This window comes from Phyllobates terribilis, unplaced genomic scaffold (genome assembly GCF_046119375.1).
Source record: "Phyllobates terribilis strain yellow unplaced genomic scaffold, ASM4611937v1 Scaffold_1__5_contigs__length_1240528914, whole genome shotgun sequence".
In the NCBI taxonomy this organism is placed as follows: Eukaryota; Metazoa; Chordata; class Amphibia; order Anura; family Dendrobatidae; genus Phyllobates; species Phyllobates terribilis.
In genome coordinates, this window is record NW_027362761.1 from 1191548853 (window position 1) to 1191574228 (window position 25376).

General features: G+C 42.8%; 1 protein-coding gene and 1 long non-coding RNA gene across 2 annotated transcripts; one reads left to right on the forward strand and one right to left on the reverse strand.

Annotated features, from left to right (window-relative positions):
- Nucleotides 1–3508: 3508 nt before the first annotated feature.
- LOC141164028 (progonadoliberin-2) lies at nt 3509–25061 on the forward strand. The gene is made up of 4 exons (XM_073649198.1): nt 3509–3631; nt 12162–12334; nt 16310–16393; nt 24701–25061. Exons 2-4 carry the CDS (start codon nt 12197–12199, stop codon nt 24734–24736), a joined length of 258 nt encoding a protein of 85 aa, XP_073505299.1. The 5' UTR covers nt 3509–3631; nt 12162–12196; the 3' UTR covers nt 24737–25061.
- LOC141164038 (uncharacterized) lies at nt 13915–25097 on the reverse strand. Its single transcript, XR_012250827.1, has 3 exons — nt 24864–25097; nt 19991–22916; nt 13915–16375 (listed from the first exon to the last, which is right to left on the reverse strand). It is a non-coding gene; the product is annotated as an uncharacterized lncRNA (long non-coding RNA).
- Between the last annotated feature and the right edge of the window lie 279 nt (nt 25098–25376).

Genomic DNA, 25376 nt, shown 5'->3' on the forward strand with positions numbered 1-25376 from the left:
AGTATTATAGTAGTTATATTCTTGTACATAGGGGCAGTATTATAGTAGTTATATTCTTGTACATAGCAGCAGTATTATAGTAGTTATATTCTTGTACATAGGAGCAGTATTATAGTAGTTATATTCTTGTACATAGGAGCAGTATTATAGTAGTAATATTCTTGTACATAGGAGCAGTATTATAGTAGATTTATTCTTGTACAAAGAGGGCAGTATTATGCTTGTTATATTCTTGTACATAGGTGCAGTATTATAGTAGTTATATTCTTGTACATAGCAGCAGTATTATAGTAGTTATATTCTTGTACATAGCAGCAGTATTATAGTAGTTATATTCTTGTACATAGGAGGCAGTATTATAGTAATTATATTCTTGTACATAGGGGACAGTATTATAGTAGTTATATTCTTGTACATAGGGGCAGTATTATAGTAGTTATATTTTTGTACATAGGGGCAGTATTATAGTAGTTATATTCTTGTACATAGGAGCAGTATTATAGTAGTTATATTCTTGTACATAGCAGCAGTATTATAGTAGCTATATTCTTGTACATAGGAGCAGTATTATAGTAGTTATATTATTGTTCATAGGGGGCAGTATTATAGTAGTTATATTCTTGTACATAGCAGCAGTATTATAGTAGTTATATTCTTGTACATAGGAGCAGTATTATAGTAGTTATATTCTTGTACATTGGGGCAGTATTATAGTAGTTATATTCTTGCACATAGGGGCAGTATTATAGTAGTTATATTCTTGTACATAGGGGCAGTATTATAGTAGTTATATTCTTGTTCATAGGGCGCAGTATTATAGTAGTTATATTCTGGTACATAGGAGCAGTATTATAGTAGTTATATTCTTGTACATAGGAGGCAGTATTATAGTAGTTATATTCTTGTACATAGGGGCAGTATTATAGTAGTTATATTTTTGTACATAGGGGCAGTATTATAGTAGTTATATTCTTGTACATAGGGGCAGTATTATATTAGTTATATTCCTGTACATAGGAGCAGTATTATAGTAGTTATATTCTTGTACATAGGGGGCAGTATTATAGTAGTTATATTCTTGTACATAGGGGGCAGTATTATAGTAGTTATATTCTTGTACATAGGGGAACTATTATTGTAGTTACATTCTTGTACATAGGGGGGCAGTATTATAGTAGTTATATTCTTGTACATAGGGGCAGTATTATAGTAGTTATATTCTTGTACATAGGAAGCAGTATTATAGTAGTTATATTCCTGTACATAGGGGCAGTATTATAGTAGTTATATTCTTGTACATAGGGAGCAGTATTATAGTAGTTATATTCTTGTACATAGCGAGCAGTATTATAGTAGTTATATTCCTGTACATAGGGGCAGTATTATAGTAGTTATATTCTTGTACATAGTGAGCAGTATTATAGTAGTTATATTCTTGTACATAGGGGCAGTATTATAGTAGTTATATTCTTGTACATAGGAGCAGTATTATAGTAGTTATATTCTTGTACATAGGGGGCAGTATTATAGTAGTTATATTCTTGTACATAGGGAGCAGTATTATAGTAGTTATATTCTTGCACATAGGGGCAGTATTATAGTAGTTATATTCTTGTACATAGGGAGCAGTATTATAGTAGTTATATTCCTGTACATAGGGGCAGTATTATAGTAGTTATATTCTTGTACATAGGGGCAGTATTATAGTAGTTATATTCTTGTACATAGGGGCAGTATTATAGTAGTTATATTCTTGTACATAGGGAGCAGTATTATAGTAGTTATATTCCTGTACATAGGGGCAGTATTATAGTAGTTATATTCCTGTACATAGGGGCAGTATTATAGTAGTTATATTCTTGTACATAGGGAGCAGTATTATAGTAGTTATATTCCTGTACATAGGGGCAGTATTATAGTTGTTATATTCTTGTACATAGGGGCAGTATTATAGTAGTTATATTCTTGTACATAGGGGGCAGTATTATAGTAGTTATATTCCTGTACATAGGGGCAGTATTATAGTAGTTATATTCTTGTACATGGGAGCAGTATTATAGTAGTTATATTCTTGTACATAGGAGCAGTATTATAGTAGTTATATTCTTGTACATAGGGGCAGTATTATAGTAGTTATATTCCTGTACATAGGGGCAGTATTATAGTAGTTATATTCTTGTACATAGGAGGCAGTATTATAGTAGCTATATTCTTGTACATAGGGGCAGTATTATAGTAGCTATATTCTTGTACATAGGGGCAGTATTATAGCAGTTATAGTCTTGTACATAGGGGCAGTATTGTAGTAATTATATTCTTGTACATAGGAGCAGTATTATAGTAGTTATATTCTTGTACATAGGGGCAGTATTATAGTAGTTATATTCTTGTACATAGGGGCAGTATTATAGTAGTTATATTCTTGTACATAGGGGCAGTATTATAGTAGCTATATTATTGTACATAGGGGCAGTATTATAGTAGTTATATTCTTGTACATAGGGGCAGTATTGTAGTAATTATATTCTTGTACATAGGAGCAGTATTATAGTAGTTATATTCTTGTACATAGGGGCAGTATTATAGTAGTTATATTCTTGTACATAGGGGCAGTATTATAGTAGTTATATTCTTGTACATAGGGGCAGTATTATAGAAGTTATATTCTTGTACATAGGGGGCAGTATTATAGTAGTTATATTCTTGTACATAGGAGCAGTATTATAGTAGTTATATTCTTGTACATAGGGGCAGTATTATAGTAGTTATATTCTTGTACATAGGGGCAGTATTATAGAAGTTATATTCTTGTACATAGGGGGCAGTATTATAGTAGTTATATTCTTGTACATAGGAGCAGTATTATAGTAGTTATATTCTTGTACATAGGGGCAGTATTATAGTAGTTATATTCTTGTACATAGGAGCAGTATTATAGTAGTTATATTTTTGTACATAGGGGCAGTATTATAGTAGTTATATTCTTGTACATAGGAGCAGTATTATAGTAGTTATATTCTTGTACATAGGAGCAGTATTATAGTAGTTATATTCTTGTACATAGGAGCAGTATTATAGTAGTAATATTCTTGTACATAGGAGCAGTATTATAGTAGTTATATTCTTGTACATAGGGGCAGTATTATAGTAGTTATATTCTTATACGTAGGATACAGTATTAAAATAGATTATATATTTGTATATGATGTGACAGAACTGTTCAGCATTGGATAATGAATCTTTATTTCGGTGCTTTGTAGAATCATCTCAATCTTTGCATTTGGACAGAATGATCTATTTCAGGGAATCAGGAGCTGTTTTTGTCTAGTGTTGCTCCATATTCACATATACAGAATTTGCAGCTTTATTTCCCAGGATTTTCTGCTCCTATTAAAATTGTTGCACACTCCAGATGTAACAGGGGGGCGCACACTGGAGCCCCCCACCAGCCAGAGATGTGATGGCATGTGCTGTGACTTAGACCTGGTGGTGTCACTAGTCAGACCCCAGACGTCAGCAGAAGGCAGATCCCGGGATGTCGTCCTCGATACCGCGCAGGGGAGGTATAAATACCCAGGGCAAGTGCTCAGCACTCAGAGAAGTCTGGAGGATCTAAGCAGACACCTGCAAGGTACGTGCCCTCTGCTGCCCCCTGCTGCCCACCTTACTGCATGTCATTGACTTCTGCCACTGCTAGATAGTATACAGATATAGCAGAGCTGAGTGTGTTACTGATCTCATCCTTTTGTTAACTGTGATACTTTATCCTATATGAAATCGCAGTTAATTCCGTGTCCTTAGGACAGAAATATGAGGCGAATTTTACAGTGACAAACTCGGCTCTGCTGCATCTTAGCGGCAAACATTTCTTATAATATTTTTCTGTTGTGATTCAAGACAATTGGTATTTTTTCCTCCATTGATTTGGAAAGATCACTAATATTGTGTAATACGACAACAGGACGGGTCCATCACAAAGTCAGCTCTGCTACATGATGTCATCATATGACCGTGATTTCTAAGTGTTTATTATTTTGAAAAGACCCAGAAAACCATCGTGTTACGTAGCAATGACAAACTCAGCTCTGCTACATATGTAATATACGGATGTGGTCGGGTCTAAACTTTTTTCTTTTTTTTGGGCATTTTGATAACTTTTAATTTTTCAGAGAACTTAGCATTCTTTTTCCTATTTCTCTAGTAGCAAAGTGCGGTAATTACCACAAACTCAGCTCTGCCGCTGTTCCGCCTATACAGTTCTGTCCATAGACTTGTATTGGACTTGCAGAAACAGCGGGTTGGGGACCCCCATTGTCCACATCAGTGGGGTCCCAGCCGTTTATTAAAGATCTGCCATGAACTTACTAGTTTTCCTAAAAAGATCCTTCCTAACAGAGTGATATCAACATGAGTTTTACATAAGGACAAACTCAGCTCTGCTACATCTCTACTTATATAGATGCCATTAAATTTTATATTTTGCACATTGTGCTAACTGTTCAGATTAATAGTTGTGCCAAGTGACAAATTCAGCTCTGCAACATCACCAGAATCATGATAGGGGCAGGAACTGAGCAGGATAACAAACTCGGCCCTACAACATCATTAGAATCATGATATGAGCAGAATAACAAACTCGGCTCTACTACATCATTAGAATCATGATATGAGCAGAATAACAAACTCGGCTCTACTACATCATTAGAATCATGATAGGAGCAGGAACTGAGCAGAATAACAAACTCGGCTCTACTACATCATTAGAATTTGAACGCACTTTTGTACACCCTGATTGTACCAAGCGACAAACTAACCTCTGCTGCATCTGCTAGAGCAGATGAAGGTGTATGATGTGGAGTGGAGGCGTCTGCACGGTATATGGGGCTCGGAGATTATAGAGTCTCTATAATCACTAGAGTCACTCACTATTCTGCTGGTGCAGTCACTGTGTACATACATTACATTACTGATCCTGAGTTACATCCTGTATTATACTCCAGAGCTGCACTCACTATTCTGCTGGTGCAGTCACTGGGTACATACATTACATTACTGATCCTGTACTGATCCTGAGTTACATCCTGTATTATACTCCAGAGCTGCACTCACTATTCTGCAGGTGCAGTCACTGCATACATTACTGATCCTGTACTGATCCTGAGTTACATCCTGTATTATACTCCAGAGCTGCACTCACTATTCTGCTGGTGCAGTCACTGTGTACATACATTACATTACTGATCCTGTACTGATCCTGAGTTATATCCTGTATTATACTCCAGAGCTGCACTCACTATTCTGCTGGTGCAGTCACTGTGTACATACATTACATTACTGATCCTGTACTGATCCTGAGTTACATCCTGTATTATACTCCAGAGCTGCACTCACTATTCTGCTGGTGCAGTCACTGTGTACATACATTACATTACTGATCCTGAGTTACATCCTGCATTATACTCCAGAGCTGCACTCACTATTCTGCTGGTGCAGTCACTGGGTACATACATTACATTACTGATCCTGTACTGATCCTGAGTTACATCCTGTATTATACTCCAGAGCTGCACTCACTATTCTGCTGGTGCAGTCACTGTGTACATACATTACATTACTGATCCTGAGTTACATCCTGCATTATACTCCAGAGCTGCACTCACTATTCTGCTGGTGCAGTCACTGGGTACATACATTACATTACTGATCCTGTACTGATCCTGAGTTACATCCTGTATTATACTCCAGAGCTGCACTCACTATTCTGCTGGTGCAGTCACTGGGTACATACATTACATTACTGATCCTGTACTGATCCTGAGTTACATCCTGTATTATACTCCAGAGCTGCACTCACTATTCTGCTGGTGCAGTCACTGTGTACATACATTACATTACTGATCCTGAATTACATCCTGTATTATGCTCCAGAGCTGCACTCACTATTCTGCTGGTGCAGTCACTGTGTACATACATTACATTACTGATCCTGAATTACATCCTGTATTATGCTCCAGAGCTGCACTCACTATTCTGCTGGTGCAGTCACTGTGTACATACATTACATTACTGATCCTGTACTGATCCTGAGTTACATCCTGTATTATGCTCCAGAGCTGCACTCACTATTCTGCTGGTGCAGTCACTGTGTACATACATTACATTACTGATCCTGAGTTATATCCTGTATTATCCTACAGAGCTGCACTCACTATTCTGCTGGTGCAGTCACTGTGTACATACATTACATTACTGATCCTGTACTGATCCTGAGTTACATCCTGTATTATACTCCAGAGCTGCACTCACTATTCGGCTGGTGCAGTCACTGTGTACATACATTACATTACTGTTCTTGTACTGATCCTGAGTTACATCCTGTATTATACTCCAGAGCTGCACTCACTATTTTGCTGGTGCAGTCACTGTGTACATACATTACATTACTGATCCTGTACTGATCCTGAGTTACATCCTGTATTATACTCCAGAGCTGCACTCACTATTCTGCTGGTGCAGTCACTGGGTACATACATTTCATTACTGATCCTGTACTGATCCTGAGTTACATCCTGTATTATACTCCAGAGCTGCACTCACTATTCTGCTGGTGCAGTCACTGGGTACATACATTACATTACTGATCCTGTACTGATCCTGAGTTACATCCTGTATTATACTCCAGAGCTGCACTCACTATTCTGCTGGTGCAGTCACTGTGTACATACATTACATTACTGATCCTGTACTGATCCTGAGTTACCTCCTGTATTATACTCCAGAGCTGCACTCACTATTCTGCTGGTGCAGTCACTGTGTACATACATTACAGTACTGATCCTGAGTTACCTCCTGTATTATACTCCAGAGCTGCACTCACTATTCTGCTGGTGCAGTCACTGGGTACATACATTACATTACTGATCCTGTACTGATCCTGAGTTACATCCTGTATTATACTCCAGAGCTGCACTCACTATTTTGCTGGTGCAGTCACTGTGTACATACATTACATTACTGATCCTGTACTGATCCTGAGTTACATCCTGTATTATACTCCAGAGCTGCACTCACTATTCTGCTGGTGCAGTCACTGTGTACATACATTACATTACTGATCCTGAATTACATCCTGTATTATGCTCCAGAGCTGCACTCACTATTCTGCTGGTGCAGTCACTGTGTACATACATTACATTACTGATCCTGAGTTACATCCTGTATTATACTCCAGAGCTGCACTCACTATTTTGCTGGTGCAGTCACTGTGTACATACATTACATTACTGATCCTGTACTGATCCTGAGTTACATCCTGTATTATACTCCAGAGCTGCACTCACTATTCTGCTGGTGCAGTCACTGTGTACATACATTACATTACTGATCCTGTACTGATCCTGAGTTACCTCCTGTATTATACCCCAGAGCTGCACTCTCTATTCTGCTGGTGCAGTCACTGTGTACATACATTACATTACTGATCCTGAGTTACATCCTGTATTATACCCCAGAGCTGCACTCACTATTCTGCTGGTGCAGTCACTGTGTACATACATTACATTACTGATCCTGTACTGATCCTGAGTTACATCCTGTATTATACTCCAGAGCTGCACTCACTATTCTGCTGGTGCAGTCACTGTGTACATACATTACATTACTGATCCTGTACTGATCCTGAGTTACCTCCTGTATTATACCCCAGAGCTGCACTCTCTATTCTGCTGGTGCAGTCACTGTGTACATACATTACATTACTGATCCTGTACTGATCCTGAGTTACATCCTGTATTATACTCCAGAGCTGCACTCACTATTCTGCTGGTGCAGTCACTGTGTACATACATTACATTACTGATCCTGAGTTACATCCTGTATTATACTCCAGAGCTGCACTCACTATTCTGCTGGTGAAACACGCTGTTTATAAAGTTGCAGATTAAAAAATTACATTGAAATCTGCATGGAATAAGCAGTGTGCGCATGAGATCTCATTCACTTTGCCAGTACTTTAAAACGCTGCATTTTTTACCCCAGAAAAAATGCAGCGTGTGAACAAGGTTTTACTCTTCACAGACTGAAACTCCGCAGAAAATGCTCAGCTGTAGACAGTATTTGGATGAGGGTTTGTTTCCATTCTGTGACAGCCGGCAGAGGTCTTGTCTCGGTGAGGATATAATACAAATTGATCAGAAAGTTGAAGAATATCCGACATATTAATAATGAACTGGTCAGATGGCCCCTGTCATTCTAATCTGCCATCCTAAGAGACCCTACAATTACCTACCCGTCCACGCCAATAGTCTTCAGAGGTGTCTGGCAGCAAGTTTCAAAAACAGCGCCACCACTGTCCACAGGTTGTGTGCGGTATTGCAGCTCGATCCCCATTTAATTTAATAGAGCAGGTTTGATGCTCTTGAAGAAGAATACATAAGCTCCCCCTAGTGGTGGCTGCAGGCAGCAATCATTTTAACCCCTTGTATATTTGTTATACATCGATCGCTGTTGTTTTACCCCCCATTTGCTGCTGATTGAAGTAGTTGGGTCCCTTTGTTTGAAATCAACAATCCCCTATGAGGACTAATAAAAAACCCTTCATGTTTGGTATCGCCGTAATCGTACTGACTGGGAGAATCACGTCACCAGGCAATTTTTAATGCACAATAAACGCTGTCAAAACTATACTCCAAAACAATGGTGAAATGGCTTTTTTTTTTCACCAGTTTTTTTAAACTTTTTCCAGTACATCTGTTCACCCAGCAGTTGTCCCCATTGAGTATCGGTGACAGGGGCCCTTTAAGGGATATAATCTCCATGTATATACCTGTCTGAGCAATGATCACATTTACAATGTGACGCCAAAACTTCCTAGGAAATAACAGAACATGAGAAGTGTTATGGAAATTGCATTAAAAAACAATCAGGGACTGAAGTGAAAATCCATAATAAAAGGTTCAAAAAAAGCGAACATAACAGGATGAAAAAAAGCTGCAAAGAACCGAAAAATAAGCGCCAGTGACACTATTGTGTAACGCAGATGCAGCAGAGCCGAGTTTGTCATTTGCAATGGAGAAATAGGTGAATAACACATTCAGCTCTGCTACATCCCCAATAGCTTTTTATTCAGTTGGTGAGATTGATATTGCAGGGACTGGATGCTTGGTAATGTGTTTGTGACAGTATTGGCACCAGATCATCAAATAATTGTCCACATTTTGTTGTATTTAGGGCTTATTTCTTTTATTTTCGTGGTTAAAACCTAATTTTTCTGATACTGATCCCGAAATCCTTTGTATAACTTCATGGTTAAATGATAAAATGATTACTACCTGTAGCCACCACCAGGGGGAGCTGGATAGAGGTATAATAATAGGCCAGTATGCTGTAAGCTCCTGAGCTCCCCCTAGTGGAGACTACACACAGTTTTAAAAGTGAGATTGTGTTAGAAGCTGGCCGTTGCCTTTCTGGCTGTACACATGGTTCCCTTTAAATATTGGGTTGTTTGTTCTGTATAATTCTATAGAACTGTCGCAGTTCTGCAGTATTAGGTCAGTGAGTTAATGATGTATTGCCCACCCCACTCCACAGCGTGATGCCGGCGCAGTCCTGGGGGGGGTCACAAGGAGACGTTCAGGCGCCAGACGTTTTAGGGAACGAATGATCGATGTCATTTGTTAGTGGAGATGATACGTGTCAGGTCAGAAGGCGACAATTAGGTAATGCTGCGCCGCGTCATCAGCTGGAGATATTAACACCCAACCTGCTGCAGGACTACAACTCACAGCATACCCTGACAGTCGGGAGTAGTAGTCATGCAGTGGCTGGAGAATCACAGCTTGGGCAATACTACATAGGGTGTCAGTTACTTGTCATCCATGATGCACAGATGTAGCAGAGTTGAGTTTGTCACGATCAGAGATGAGTGGCAGCAGGGAGAAGAAAACTTCATTATTTCCCTGTAAGCAGCTGCACAGGGTTAAAAACACGATTTCTCTGCGGATCACCACCATTTCTGCAGGGAAATAGCATTTTTTAGCAGACCGGTTTCTTGTAGTGCGATAAAGTGTTTGCTCTATCGTGTGGATCATTGCAGACGCAAATTAATAAAGGAAACAAAAGTCAGTTTTTTTTTCTTTATTTTACTTCGAATATTTTTTTCTCTAACTTTTTTTTAACCATTTTCTGTATTTCTGGATGTCATTTACTATATCAGCAGCAGGAGTGACTAACAGCAGAAGGAATAGGAGCAACGGTAGCAGCAATTGTAGCATTACAAGTAGTACTAGCAATAGTGGTCATAGCAGCAGCAGTAATAGTTGAAATAGCACGAGTAGGAGTAACAGTAGTAGCAGCAGTATTAACAGTAGCAGTGGTAACAGGAGCAGTACTAATAGCAGCAGTAGTAACAGGATCAGAACTAATAGCAGCAGTAGTAACAGGAGCAGTACTAATAGCAGCAGTAGTAACAGGAGCAGAACTAATATCAGCAGTAGTAACAGGAGCAGAACTAATAGCAGCAGTAGTAACAGGAGCAGAACTAATAGCAGCAGTAGTAACAGGAGCAGTGCTAATAGCAGCAGTAGTAACAGGAGCAGTGCTAATAGCAGCAGTAGTAACAGGAGCAGTGCTAATAGCAGCAGTAGTAACCGGAGCAGAACTAATAGCAGCAGTAGTAACAGGAGCAGTACTAATAGCAGGAGTAGTAACAGGAGCAGTACTAAAAGCAGGAGTAGTAACAGGAGCAGTACTAAAAGCAGCAGTAGTAACAGGAGCAGAACTAATAGCAGCATTAGTAACAGGAGCAGTACTAAAAGCAGCATTAGTAACATGAGCAGTACTAAAAGCAGCATTAGTAACAGGAGCAGTAGTAATAGCAGCAATAGTAACAGGAGCAGTACTAATAGCAGCAGTAGTAACATGAGCAGTACTAATAGCAGCAGTAGTAACAGGAGCAGAACTAATAGCATCAGTAGTAACAAGAGCAGTACTAATAGCAGCTGTAGTAACAGGAACAGTACTAATAGCAGCAGTAGTAACAAGAGCAGTACTAATAGCAGCATTAGTAAAAGGAGCAGTACTAATAGCAGCAGTAGTAACAGGAACAGTAGTAATAGCAGTAGTAGTAACAGGAGCAAAACTAATAGCAGCAGTAGTAACAGGAGCAGAAGTAATAGCAGCAGTAGTAACAGAGCAGTACTAATAGCAGCAGTAATAACAGGAGCAGAACTAATAGCAGCAGTATCAATAGCAGCAGTAGTAACAGGAGCAGAACTAATAGCAACAGTAGTAACAGGAGCAGAACTAATAGCAGCAGTAGTAACAGGAGCAGTACTAATAGCAGCAGTAGTAACAGGAGCAGAACTAATAGCAGCAGTATCAATAGCAGCAGTAGTAACAGGAGCAGAACTAATAGCAACAGTAGTAACAGGAGCAGAACTAATAGCAGCAGTAGTAACAGGAGCAATACTAATAGCAGCAGTAGTAACAGGAGCAGAACTAATAGCAGCAGTAGTAACAAGAGCAGAAGTAATAGCAGCAGTAGTAACAGAGCAGTACTAATAGCAGCAGTAATAACAGGAACAGAACTAATAGCAGCATTATCAATAGCAGCAGTAGTAACAGGAGCAGAACTAATAGCAACAGTAGTAACAGGAGCAGAACTAATAGCAGCAGTAGTAACAGGAGCAGTACCAATAGCAGCAGTAGTAACAGGAGCAGTACTAAAAGCAGCAGTAGTAACAGGAGCAGAACTAATAGCAGCATTAGTAACAGGAGCTGAACTAGTAGCAGCAGTATTAACAGGAGCTGAACTAGTAGCAGCAGTAGTAACAGGAGCAGTACCAATAGCAGCAGTAGTAACAGGAGCAGAACTAATAGCAGCATTAGTAACAGGAGCTGAACTAGTAGCAGCAGTAGTAACAGGAGCAGTACTAATAGCGGCAGTTCTCATAGTATTAGAACTATTAATAGTAGCACTGGTAGTAGCAACAGCAGTATTAAGAGTAGCACTAGAAGTAGCAGTATTAGTAATAGCAGCAGTGTTAATAGCAGGAGTTGCATCGGTAGTACTAATGGAAATATTTTCATAATGGCTGCCAGTATTGTATCGCCATCTTTACTGTGTAAAATGTGAACATCTTCATCATTATATTTATTCCCAGACCCAGTTCTGTGAACTGCGATCATAACCAGACCCATGGCCTTCCAGAGCCACCTGGTCCTCCTCCTCCTCGTCCTGATAGCAGTCAGTACACAGCTGTCACACGGCCAGCACTGGTCTCATGGCTGGTACCCGGGAGGCAAGAGGGAGCTGGACATGCCTGCTTCACCAGAGGTACGTCCTATATACCGCACTCCAAGCGACGTCATACAGTGGGGGAAATAAGTATTTGATCCCTTGTTGTTTTTGTAAGTTTGCCCACTGACAAAGACATGAACAGTCTATAATTTTAAGGGTAGGTTAATTTTTACATTGAGAGATAGAATATCCAAAAAAAAATCAAGAAAATCACATTGTATAAATTAGATAAAATTATTTGCATTTTGCAGTGAGAAATAAGTATTTGATCCCTCTGGCAAACAACACTTAATACTTGGTGGCAAAACCCTTGTTGGCGAGCACAGCAGTCAGACGTTTTTTGTAGTTGATGATGAGGGTTGTGCACATGTCAGGAGGAGTTTTGGTCCACTCCTCTTTGCAGATCATCTATAAATCATTCAGATTTTGAGGTTGTCGCTTGGCAACTCGGAGCTTCAACTTCCTCCATAAGTTTTCTATGAGATTAAGGTCTGGAGACTGGCTAGGCCACTCCATGACCTTACTGTGCTTCTTTTTGAGTCACTCCTTTGTTGCCTCTGCTGTATGTTTTGGGTCATTGTCTTGCTGGAAGAACCAGCCATGACTCATCTTCAATGCTCTTACTGAGGGAAGGAGGTTGTTGGCCAAAATCTCACGAAGCATGACCCCATCCATCTTCCCTTCAGTACGGTGCAGTCGTCATGTCCCCTTTGCAGAAAACAGCCCCAAAGTATAATGTTTCCCCCACCATGCTTCACGGTTGGGACGATGTTCTTAGGGTTGTACTCATCCTTCTTCCTCCAAACACGGCGAGTTGAGTTAATGCCAAAGAGCTCAATTTTTGTCTCATCTGACCACAGCACCTTCTCCCAATAACCCACAGAATCATCCAGGTGTTCATTGGTAAACTTCAGACGGGCCGGCACATGTGCCTTCTTGAGCAGGAGGACCTTGTGGGCACTGCAGGATTTTAAAACTTTAAGGCGTAATATGTTTCCAATGGTTTTCTTGGTGACTGTGGTCCCAGATGCCTTGAGATCATTGCAAGTTCCCGCTGTGTAGTTTTAGGCTGATCTCTCACCTTCCTCATGATCAAGGATACCCCACGAGGTGAGATTTTGCATGGTGCCCCAGATCGATGTCGATTGACAGTCATTTTGTATTTTTCCATTTTCTTACTATTGCACCAACAGTTGTCTCTTTCTCACCCAGCCTCTTACTTATGGTTTTGTAGCCCATTCCAGCTTTGTGCAGGTCTATGATCTTGTCCCTGACATCCTTAGAAAGCTCTTTGGTCTTGCCCATGTTGTAGAGGTTAGAGTCTGACTGATTAATGGAGTCAGTGGACAGGCGTCTTTTATACAGGTGACTATGTAAGACAGCTGTCTTTAATGCAGGTAACGAGTTGATTAGGAGCGTCTAACTGGTCTGTAGGAGCCAGAACTCATAATGGTTTGTAGGGGATCAAATACTTATTTCTCACTGCAAAATACAAATAAATGTATCAAATTTATACAAAGTGATTTTCTTGATTTTTTTGGGATATTCTATCTCTCAATGTTAAAATTAACCTACCCTTAAAATTATAGACTGTTCATGTCTTTGTCAGTGGGCAAACTTACAAAAACTGCAAGGGATCAAATACTTATTTCCCCCCACTGTATAATACCGCATCCTGAGCAACGTCTTCTATTCTGCACCCCAAGGGACATCCTATATACTGTACCCCATGCAACGTCATATATACCACACCCCGAGCAACGTGCAAGATACTGCACCCTGAGCATTAACTGTTTAAATTCAATGTTGGAATTTTGTTTGTCATTGAAATATGACTAATAATAATAATAATAATAATATATCAACTATGACCAGTAATATCTGTGACTAGTATTTTCTATATACAGTGGCGGTGTAACTAGAATTTGCTATGCTCTGATGCAACAATTGGACCTGGGCCCCCACCTGCATGTTGGTCAGATGTTTGGGTCCTTGTAGCATCCTAGATCCTATGAAGATCCTATTTGTTTTCACCCTCCATGAAATAATGTTCCATTTCTGTAATAATATCCCTCATCCTGACTCCTTTCTGTAATAATATCCTCTGTACTGGCCCCTTTCTGTAATAATGTCCCCTAACCTGACCCCTTTTTGTAATAATATTCCCCGTCCTGGCCCCTTTCTGTAATAATATCCTCTGTACTGGCCCCTTTCTGTAATAATGTCCCCCAGTCCTGACCCCTTTCTGTAATAATGTCCCCCATCCTGACCCCTTTCTGTAGTAATAGCCTCCATGCTGGCCCCCATCCTGTATTAATGTTCCCCGTCCTGACCCCTTTCTGTAATAATATCCCCCGTACTGACCCCCATCCTGTAATAATGTCCCCTGTCCTGACCCCTTTCAGTAACAATGTCCCCCGTACTGGCCCCCATCCTGTAATAATGTCACCCATCCTGACCCCTTTCTGTAATAATGTCCTCCGTCCTGACCCCTTTCTGTAATAATATCCCCCGAACTTGCCCCCATCTTTTAATAATGTCCCCCGTCCTGACCTCTTTCTGTAATATCACCTATACTGGCCCCCATCCTGTAATAATGTCCCTGTCCTGACCCCTTTCTGTAATAATATCCCCCATACTGGTCCCCATCCTGTAATAATGTCGCCTGTCCTGGCCCCTTTCTGTGATAATCTCCCTTGTCCTGGTCTCTTCTTGAATAATATCCCCCATCCAGGTAGAATGACCCCAATCCTGGGACCCATCTTGGTATAATGACCCCAATACTGGTATAATGACCCTCAAACTGTTATAATGACCCAGCTGCAATACAATTCAGCTGAATGTGCCTTCTCGGATGCACATCCAGCTGAGATAGGTGCTGGTGTCGGCGGCCCCCCTCCCACACGGGCCCAGTCGTGATCACGGCTTTTATGACAGGCATTTCGGCCTTTTGATAAATGCACATTATTTGCCTCAGCAGCAGCCGCCTGACACTGGTTGCTAACTATACAAAGCATGTGTCTAGATACAAGGGGAGTCAGGTGGAAGTGCTCTTTAAAGGGATATCCTGGTGTAAATAAATAATTCCCTCTACACTGGATAGATGACAACTGTTACATTGGTGTGCGTCCCACTGCCTGGATCCCCCCCCAGCAATGACTAGAATGGGGTGACTTGTGTTCCCCACTCTCCTGGGCTGCGAGACCTCAGCCAAGAGGAACTGAGTGGAGCCGATCTAACAATGATCGTATATCCAGTGAATGGGCGATAACTAGTCTAGATTGGAATAGCCTCTTTTTCCCTCTGAAGGTTCGATGTCTAATTCTCAGTGGTCTCTGAGCTAGTTGGGGGGTGACTCACTTCTATGATGTCTGCCATACACAGATCACACAAACATGAGGGATTCCTGCTCGCCTGTCTCTATGTTGCACGTGTACAGAAGAAGCAGCACCGTGGAGAAAATTATATATCAGTAATGAGCAGTGTAGCTGTGAATCCAGCACAGGGGTAAAACAAACAAGCAGCTCCACAGTCTGTGTGTCTGTTCTTCTCTCATTCCAATCCTCCTCTTTCAATAGGCCACTGTAAGCTGATCCCTCAGTGAGCTGGCAGTTCATCTTGTATCTATGTTGCACATGTTCAGAAGCAGCAGCAGCATGGAGGACATTATACACCACTACAGAGCAGTGTAGCTGTGAGTGCAGCTCTAGGGTGAGACAAACAAGCAGCTGCGTCTGTGTGTCAGTTCTTCTCTCATTCTGATCCTCCCATCTCAATACACAGCTGTAAGCTGATCCCTCAGTAAGCTGGCAGTTCATCTTGTCATAACGAGATGACACTAGCAATATTTCAGGGTGACTGATAAGTTCAGCAGGCAGGGAGAGAGGGGAAGAAGTGGCTCATAAGTGGAGAAAGAAGCAGATTTCTCTGAAAAGATATATGACCGCTTCAGTTATTAGGATAAATGTATGCGGGTTTTGCTTTTTGTCACTATCTCCATTTTGTCTTCAGATCTCAGAAGAAATTAAGTTGTGTGAAGGAGAGGAGTGCGCTTATCTCAGGAACTCCAGGAAAAACCTGCTAAAGAACATATTGGTGAGAATCTACCGTATGGGATACAGCAGGGATGTTGTCAAATTATTTTAACTCCTTTTTTCCTCCCCTTTTCCTGAGAGCCATAACTTTTTTAAGTGGTGAAAAAAAAATTCTAAAATTTGGAAAAATAAATAAATATACAGTATATATAAAAATAATTTTCACAATTTTCTGAGACCCATTACATTTTAATTTTTTCATCAATGGACCTGTGCGAGGGCTTGTAGTTAGCGTGGCAAGCTGATGTTTTTATTCATACCATTCTGGGTCACATATGATGTTTTTATTATATTTTTTTAGGGAATTGCGGCAACTAAAAAACTGTCATCCTGGAGTTTTAATTTTTTTTCTCTTCATGGTTCGGTCTGATTAATTTTATATTTCAATAGATTGGACTTTTTCTAGATGCGGCATTACCAAAAATGTAATTTTTTCCTCTTTTTTTTAAGGGGGAAAAAGGGAGTGCTTCAGATGTTACTATTTAAAAAATATTATATATTATTACCATATATACTCAATACATAAAATATATACTCAAGTATAAGCCGACTCGAGTATAAGCAGAGGCACCTAATTTTATCACAAAAAAATGGGAAAACTTATTGACTTGAGTAATAAGCCTAGGGTGGGAAATGCAGCAGCTACTGGTAAATTTCCCCATCCTGGTATGCATGGCCCCCTCTTGCCCAATCCTGGTATGCATGGACCCCTCTTGCCCAATCCTGGTATGCATGGACCCCTCTTGCCCAATCCTGGTATGCATGGACCCCTCTTGCCCAATCCTGGTATGCATGGACCCCTCATTCCCCAATCCTGGTATGCATGGACCCCTCATCCCCCAATCCTGGTATGCATGGACCCCTCATGCCCCAATCCTGGAATGCATGGACTCCTTATCCCCCAAACCTGGTATGCATGGACCCCTCATTCCCCAATCCTGGTATGAATAGACCCCTCATCCCCCAATCCTGGTAAGCATGGCCCCTGATGCCCAATCCTGGTATGCATGGCCCCCTCTTCCTCAATCCTGGTATGCATGGCCCCCTCATCCCCCAATCCTGGTATGCATGCCTTCTCATCCCCCAATCCTGGTATGCATTGCCCACTCATCCCCCCCCAATCCTGGTATGCATGGCCCACTCATCCCCAATCTTGGTATGCACGGACCCCTGTCTTGGTATGCACGGACCCCTGTCTTGGTATGCACGGACCCCTGTCCTGGTATGCATGGACCCCTCATACCCAATCCTGGTATGCATGGACCCATGTTCTGGTATGCATGAACCCCTGTCCTGGTATGCATGGACCCCTTATCCCCAAACCTGGTATGCATGGCCCCCCTATCCTGGTATCCATGGCCCCCTATCACTGCACACATGAAAAAAAGAAACACTTCTACTCACCTTCCTTCCCTCTGCTCCAGATCTGCGTCCTGTGCTGCCAGCAGCTGATCTCAGGATCTGAGCAGTGCATGACGTCACTGCCATGCGCCCTCAGACGCTGAGGGGACTATGGGTGTGGAGAGGAGTGAATATGCATTTTCATTAATAGCGCGCAGTGTCAGCAGCTGCCACAGCTCCTGCTGCGGTTCAGCAATCCTCTGTGCCCACTACTAAAGAGAATGAATATTCACTCTTCTCCATGCCCATGGAAATGGAGAAAAGTGAATATTCATACTCTCTAACAGCTGGCACAGAAGATCGCTGAGTCGCAGCAGGAATCGGCGGCTGTGGCTACAGTGTGCGCTATTAAAGAAAATGAATGGTGTGGAGAAGAGTGAATATTAATTATCTTTAGCAGCGGGCACACGTGGTAGCTGCAGCAGCCGGCTACTGCCTGTGCACCGCTCCTCCGCAACCCCGTCCACCACCCTCCACAGTCGATATATACTTACAGAATATATATATATACACAGTAAGTATATACTTGAGTATAAGCCGAAGGGGGCTTTTTCAGCCTAAAAAATGTGCTGAAAAAGTCGGCTTATACACACAATTATATACGGTATATACTATATTGGAAGAAAACAGCTGGCAAGATCCTGTATGGGAGATATGTATCATCGAGGTGGCTAGCCTCGGTGATGGGAAACCTGGTAAGAAGGCTCTGGCACTGATAGTGCTGAGAGGATTTTTTAATGATCCTGGATTGTGGGTCCAGGTTTTAGGAATGACTGGAAGAGCTGGGCGTGACTGGTTGTTCCAATCCTCCAATCCAGGAGGGACAGCTGATATAAAAGTGCAGCTGAGCTGCTACATAATGGTCTGGGAGTAAAGGTGGAAAGACCAATAATTTGCTGGTCAGTTTTGTCTGGATGCTGACTAGGAGTGACCTTAATTGTAACACGGGTGAGCCCGTATTGATGGACATTGTTCTGCCATGTGGATTGTTTTTGTTTCTTTGCTAACTCTGATGCTGCAGAAGAGGCTGTTTTCTGTTCATTAACTGGAGGTGTATGAACAGTAATAAGTTTTCCTGTTTCCCATAAAGACTTTGTGTCTCTGTGTACCGCTGCCAGAAAGAGCAGTCTCTTCTTAGAGACAGATTCTGGCTTGTCCCTATCTTTAGCTCCATCACAAATCCACTCTGGTCAGCTTCCCACCAGCTGACTGACTTAGATGAACATAGCCAGCCTGGCATTGCTACATACCCTCCCCCTCTGCCCAAAGCCGATGGCTGGGTGCCATCTGCCAACACATAGAGCCTACAGGGCTTTAAACTGACCCGATCGTGAGGCTCATACTTGATGACACGAGTGTGACCAAGTACCTCAAAGAACCTGCCCCTATTTTTGGGTACCGATTTTCGGCTGTGCTGATTTTTGGACGGCGGCAAAGTTCCTGTCACTTTGACACACGCAAGGTTGGCTTCTGAGCAGGCCAATTAGCAAGAGTTTCGGGTAGATCCCTACCCTTCTAAGGTTTTAGTAGGTTGCCACAATATAGGAAAGGTCTTCCTTTTCCCTGGACAGTGTACTGTATAGTTGACCTCTTCCACCTTTTCTGCCACCTAATAGGGTCCCTGTAACTGGGTAAGGAACTTGCTCTCTCTTGTGCGCACTAAATTTAAGCCTGAGGATCAGGTACTTTTTTATCTCACTTAAGCCGACCGGTTATGCCGCCTGGATTTTTCATCATGAGTCATGAGGAGGCGCCTTTTTATCTGTCCCTTCACCTGGCCCCTTGCGGAAACCGACTATCGGTACGTGGCTCCTGGGGAACCGCATTTACATTTTCCAGAGGCCTTTTACTGTTAAGTGTCTGAGCTGGGCAGTCCCAAAATTGTCTTGGGACTGCTCCGGCTCAAGGATATTCGCTTCATGTGATCTTTCCTCACTCTACTTGCCAACCAGTACCATGAATGGAAATTCTCTATTTACATTATGTGACTTTGTTACCATAGCGACTCCTGACGGCATACTGGACTATTGGGTGCTACAACTTCAGCCCATAAGTCCTAAAAAAATTCACGTCCAATAACAATAGAATGCAACAAGTCCTTGACCACTCCCACTTGGTGGGACAAGGAACCGCAGTCTGTGCGTACTTCAACCTAAGCAATGGGTTAGTTCTTGGCATCTCCATGGATAAATCTTACCTCCACCCCTTTCCCAGGGATTAGCACATGTGGTAGTGTGTCCCTTGCCAGGGTAACCAAACTCCCTGAGTCCAGAAGTCCTGTCATTTGGACACCGTTCACAGTCACCTGGCATGTCTGAGGCCCCTCTCCAGGATGAGGAACAGCATTGCAGGCAGGGTAGGCAAAGTAGGAGTAGCCCTGGCCTAGGCTGCAGTCCATCGGCTTCGAGGTCAAGGGACAAATGGCTGATCTATGACCCGGGACTCGACATCTCCAACAGATAATGGTAGGAGTTGTAACCTTTGAACCTGGTACCTGGTTCTGACCCCCCCTAAGTCTTTGTGTTCCCCTCAGACACGGCCTTGGGCTTTTTCTTTTGGGTCTCCCAGAAATGTGACCTCAGGCTTCCTTGATTGCTCAGGGAGTTCTCCATGGCCAAGTATCTTTCCACCAGGCTCACAAGATCATCTGCATTCTGGGGATCTCCTTAGGCAACCCAGCTTTGCATGGATTTAGGTAGTGAGCCGATAAACCGATCCACTACCGCTCTTTCCTCCATCTGTGCTGGAGAGTGGGTATCGGGCTTCAGACATTTTTGCAACAGGTGTAACATCTGGGTCCGGGGAGGTTTGTGTCTTTGATAGGGCCAGAGGTGCACCCGTTGTGCCTGGACTGCCAGGGTGACGCCCAAACGTGCCATAATCTCCGGCTTCAGTTTGTCGTACTCCTTGGCATCCTGAAGGCAAGGTCGTAGTACGCTTTCTGCGGTTTCCCAGTGAGGTATGGCGCTAGGACCCACGCCCATTGCTCTGGCCGCAGTTTCTCTCTGTCTGCCACCTCCTCAAAGACAGTTGGGAAAGCCTTAACATCATCCTCCAGAGTCATCTTCTGTAAGGCCTCCCGTACTGTTCACCTCACCCGGCTACCTTCACTTTGGCAGGCGGGTGGTGCCATCTCCTGGGCCTGGACAGTTTGTGCCAGGAGGGCCATCTGCTGCTGATGAACCTGCTGTAACAGCAGCAACTGCTGTATCAGGAGTTTGTTGGTTTCCTGTTGGGTCTGCTGCTGCTGCTGTATTTGCTCCTGCACCTGGTCCAGTTGGATTAACAAGCTCCTCCATGCTTTCAGACTGTATTTGCAATGCTGTAGCTGCCGATACCCAGGAGATTCAGTTTTTACACTGCAATTGCCTGTGCTCTCTGGGACTTCATGCCCGCATTCTCCACCAATTGTAGGGGTTCACTCTCTCAGGTAGGCACTAGATCCTTGCATCACAACAATGTGATGTTTATTTTTCACTGGTTGCACAGTACCAAACTAAACCATAAACATAAGTCCCGGCTTTGTCCAGGCGCTAATTAAGCAAAATAGACCCTGGCTACTCATACACGCCTGAGCTAGTCCCAATCCGGTCAGAAAAAATAACCATTGTGCATAGGAACAAGTGATACTTGCAGTTTGGTGCACACAGCCTGTGCAGTCTCTACTCAGAGAGTGATTCTGGCTTATCTCTCTCTTTAGATCCAAGACTCATCTACTCTGGTCAGCCTCCCCAGCTGACTGACTAAGGTGAACACCTAGCCTGGTTATACTCAGGGCCAGCTATGTGAAAATAATCAGAGCCAGAAGAGCTAAGATTTAACCCTAGCCTACCTGGCTTTGCTACAACACACATATATATAGAAACTTGAGAGCCAGGCTCATTATTAAATAACGTCCCCTTTAAGCCATACAAAGCCCAAAAAAAAAGGGAGGTGGGAATGACATAAATAAATGTACAGAAATCCACTCCTGCAATATCACGAACAAGGAGAACAAAGGGAGATTTTTGGAAGATGAAAAATATTAGTACAAAAACATTTAAAAATCAGTAATAGATCATAAAAATGACAGACCAAATAATGGAGTTTCCACAAGAAAGACAAAAACAAAAGAGGGAGGATTCCACTGAACGGCTGGTATCAGAATATGATACAAGAAAGACTGAAGGATTAGCCAGGAGGATTTCACTTGATAATGGTGGACGACCACTCAAACTGTAAACTGCAGGACCTCCTGTCTAAGTTAGAAGAGAATCCCTCACATCAAAAAACAATCAATCATCGCCATGTAGGCCGTAAGACCTTTGGGTGAAACTCAGCTCCCAACGCGCGTTTCTGAATCTTCATCAAGAGGGCAGTAGAGTGTGCTAATGAATGAACGCCCTGCAGGACCTTTTAAGCACATGACCAAGGTCACATGTGCATTTACGGCAAATCGATCACCGGCTGCACGGCGCATGTGCCGATACCTGCAAGCGCTGTCCGCCCGTCGCAGGCTGTCAGGATTATGCCCATGGTCGGGAGCGCAGACGCGTTGCCTAGGGGCCCTGGATATGCGCACACCCACCTAGAGATGCCAGGACGCGAGCGGGGATGCTAAGCAGGTAAAGGAGCACGCGCACACCAGATAATCGAAGCAGGTAAGTATGCCAGATCTTTAAAGGGGACAGGGCATCCATTCAAACTGGATAAAACATGAGGCTATCCATGAACTAGATCCGTGTAACCGACCTGGGTACCCACAAATAACCTACGAAAACTATAAAAATCATATGTATACAGCTCCGTGGTCCATTATCATCCAGGGTGGTGGGGAACATGATAATATGATGTCCATATCCACAAGAGTCATCCCTCTTCCTAGATCCGCTCACACAATTGTTTGTAAGATCAATGCACATGGGCACTCCAGCAGGCATGGGCACTCCCGCAGGCATGGGCACTCCAATAGGCATGGGCACTCCAGCAGGCATGGGCACTCCAGCAGGCATGGGCACTCCAATAGGCATGGGCACTCCAGCAGGCATGGGCACTCCAGCAGGCATGGGCACTCCAATAGGCATGGGCACTCCAGCAGGCATGGGCACTCCAGCAGGCATGGGCACTCCAGGTCTGAAGCAAGGCTACAAGATTAAAGAAACATAAAATAACTAACTTTGAGAGACTTTGGGGTTACAGTCATGATGCGTCAAGAAGTGGCGTGGAATTGTTTTGAGGTCTGAGATGTCGGTCGCTGTCTTGGCCGCACCAATATCCTTCACATGCTCCCGAATCCTGACGCGTAGTTCTCTAGTTGTTAACCTGACAGATTTTCGGGCATCCACATGTGGCATAATATACAACATAAATACTAATACATATTATATTGCTTGATGGAAAACCGACGCGATCCATTGGCAGAATCAAATGAGGAGCAGCGAAGGGTAATGATGCAGGAAGACAGTGATCGCACGGAAAGAAGCCTTTAGAGGGACCCTCACACCCGAAAAAATTAGTCATTGCTGGTGTATAATGACTTTTAACTAGGAGGTCCTTCAGGTTCTTAGAACGTCTCGCTGTCATCAGAGGAGTGGCAGATATACTGGGTCGTAAAGTTGCTCAGTTTTGAGAACTGTCCAATGTTTACCCAGAAAGAGGTTAGCATATGAGGGCGCGCAGGCCGTGCCCATCGCAGTGCCTCATTCTTGTAAATGAAAAGAATTGCCAGAGTTACAGCACATTTATACATATATTTTTTTGTGGTTTTATTTGACTTTTTTTTTTACATTTTTTTAGTCCCCATAGGCCTGGGGAATTGAACATGCGATTGATCGCTTGTACTAGGTGGTACAATACTACAGTATACAGGCAGAGTGAGGTTCTTCTATGAAGCTTGGCCACAGTTTGGGGCTTCATGGGAGGACAAAGATGGCAGCCATGATGAGCTTCAGCAAGCCATAGGGGGCTTCAGAAAACCCATCAGCTCTCAGTGATCGCACAGGCAAAATGCTGCTGTCAGTGATTGATAGCAGCATTTAAATGGCTAATCAGCAGCAATCGGATCTAGCTCCTGTTTCTGCAGAGGCCAGCTGTGTAACACGGGGACTGGAAATCAGATGTGCAAATACAATTCTGGGATGTATTAACAGAAGCATACAGTCTAGATCACGTGAAGTCATTATCGGTCTTTACTCCTCTTTGGTCAGACCTCATCTGGAATACTGTGTACAGTTTTGGGCACCACATTTTAAAAAAGACATCGACAAACTGGAGCAAGTTCAGAGAAGAGCGACCAGAATGGTGACTGGTCTGCAAACCATGTCCTATGAGGAACGGTTGCAGGATTTGGGAATGTTTAGCTTGCAAAAAAGAAGACTGAGAGGAGACTTAATAGCTGTCTACAAATATGTCAAGGGCTGTCACATTGTAGAAGGATCATCTTTATTCTCATTTGCACAAGGAAAGACTAGAAGCAATGGGATGAAACTAAATGGGAGGAGACACAGATTAGATATTAGAAAAAACTTTTTGACAGTTAGGGTGATTAATGAGTGGAACAGGCTGCCACGAGAGGTGGTGAGTTCCCCTTCAATGGACGTCTTCAAACAGAGGCTGGACAGACATCTGTCTGAGATGATCTAGTGAATCCTGCTTTGAGCAGGGGGTTGGACCAGATGACCCAGGAGGTCCCTTCCAACTCTACCATTCTATGATTCTATGATTCTCTGTCAGGAGGGGGTTAATTCAGCATTAGTTGGATTATTAAATATTCTGGATTATCGGATGGTCAAAGAAAATCATATAGGATTCACTCCTAACCCCTTCTTGACAGGGTGCGGGTGTATGGGGCGAGCTCGGGAGCTGCACTCCAAAAAATAAAAATGTTCCCACCCCCTGTATTCTGACCCTCCATTTTGCTTTCTTGCAGGCGGATGTGCTGGCGAGACAGCTGCAGAAGAAGTGACAGGTTATAATGTTATCACTCTCCACGTTTCGCCCCGGACTCCGGCCGCGCCTCTCTACCATCCCCTCACATCGTTCACCCTCCCGGGGGCACGGATCGCTATGTTTGATTTCCGTCTGGGACTTACGGGACATTCCTCATCCGCCGTTCTCTAGGATCCAGCATTTGTCAACATGAAGACACAGACCTCCGCTGTTTCCTCGCTCGTCGCCTTCTCCATTTTCCTGAGATTTTCCGTAAATAATTTCCGTGTTATTTTCGCTGTGGATGGCGCTGAGGGGGTTAATAACGGGACATAGGAAATAAAGTCCACATCTGGTAATAATGGTGTCATCTGTGTCTGTGCACGTCTGCTGTCTGCCAGTAGGGGGAGCCCACCGCACATATCTAACAATGGAGCTCAGTGTAGACTCCAGCGGTGGGGGGGGGGCGACCTGCTGCACTATGGGGGTCCCCAGGGATGCACATTACTAAAATCAGTTCCATTCCATCCAATTGGCAAAAAAATATTTGATTTTTTACTAAAATTAAAAGTGTCCTGTAAAGACGTTTATCTATCTACAGTCCTCAAAGAGGAAAAAAGGAGGGGAGCGAAGGGGTTAAACAATATTCTATTCACCTGGGTCTCCTCATCCTGCGC

Coding starts and splice junctions, on each gene's coding strand:
- LOC141164028 (XM_073649198.1), top strand. CDS start 12,197: ATGGCCTTCCAGAGCCACCTGGTCCTCCTCCTCCTCGTCCTGATAGCA. Junction 12,335..16,309: donor ACATGCCTGCTTCACCAGAG/GTACGTCCTATA, acceptor TTTTGTCTTCAG/ATCTCAGAAGAAATTAAGTT. Junction 16,394..24,700: donor ACCTGCTAAAGAACATATTG/GTGAGAATCTAC, acceptor GCTTTCTTGCAG/GCGGATGTGCTGGCGAGACA.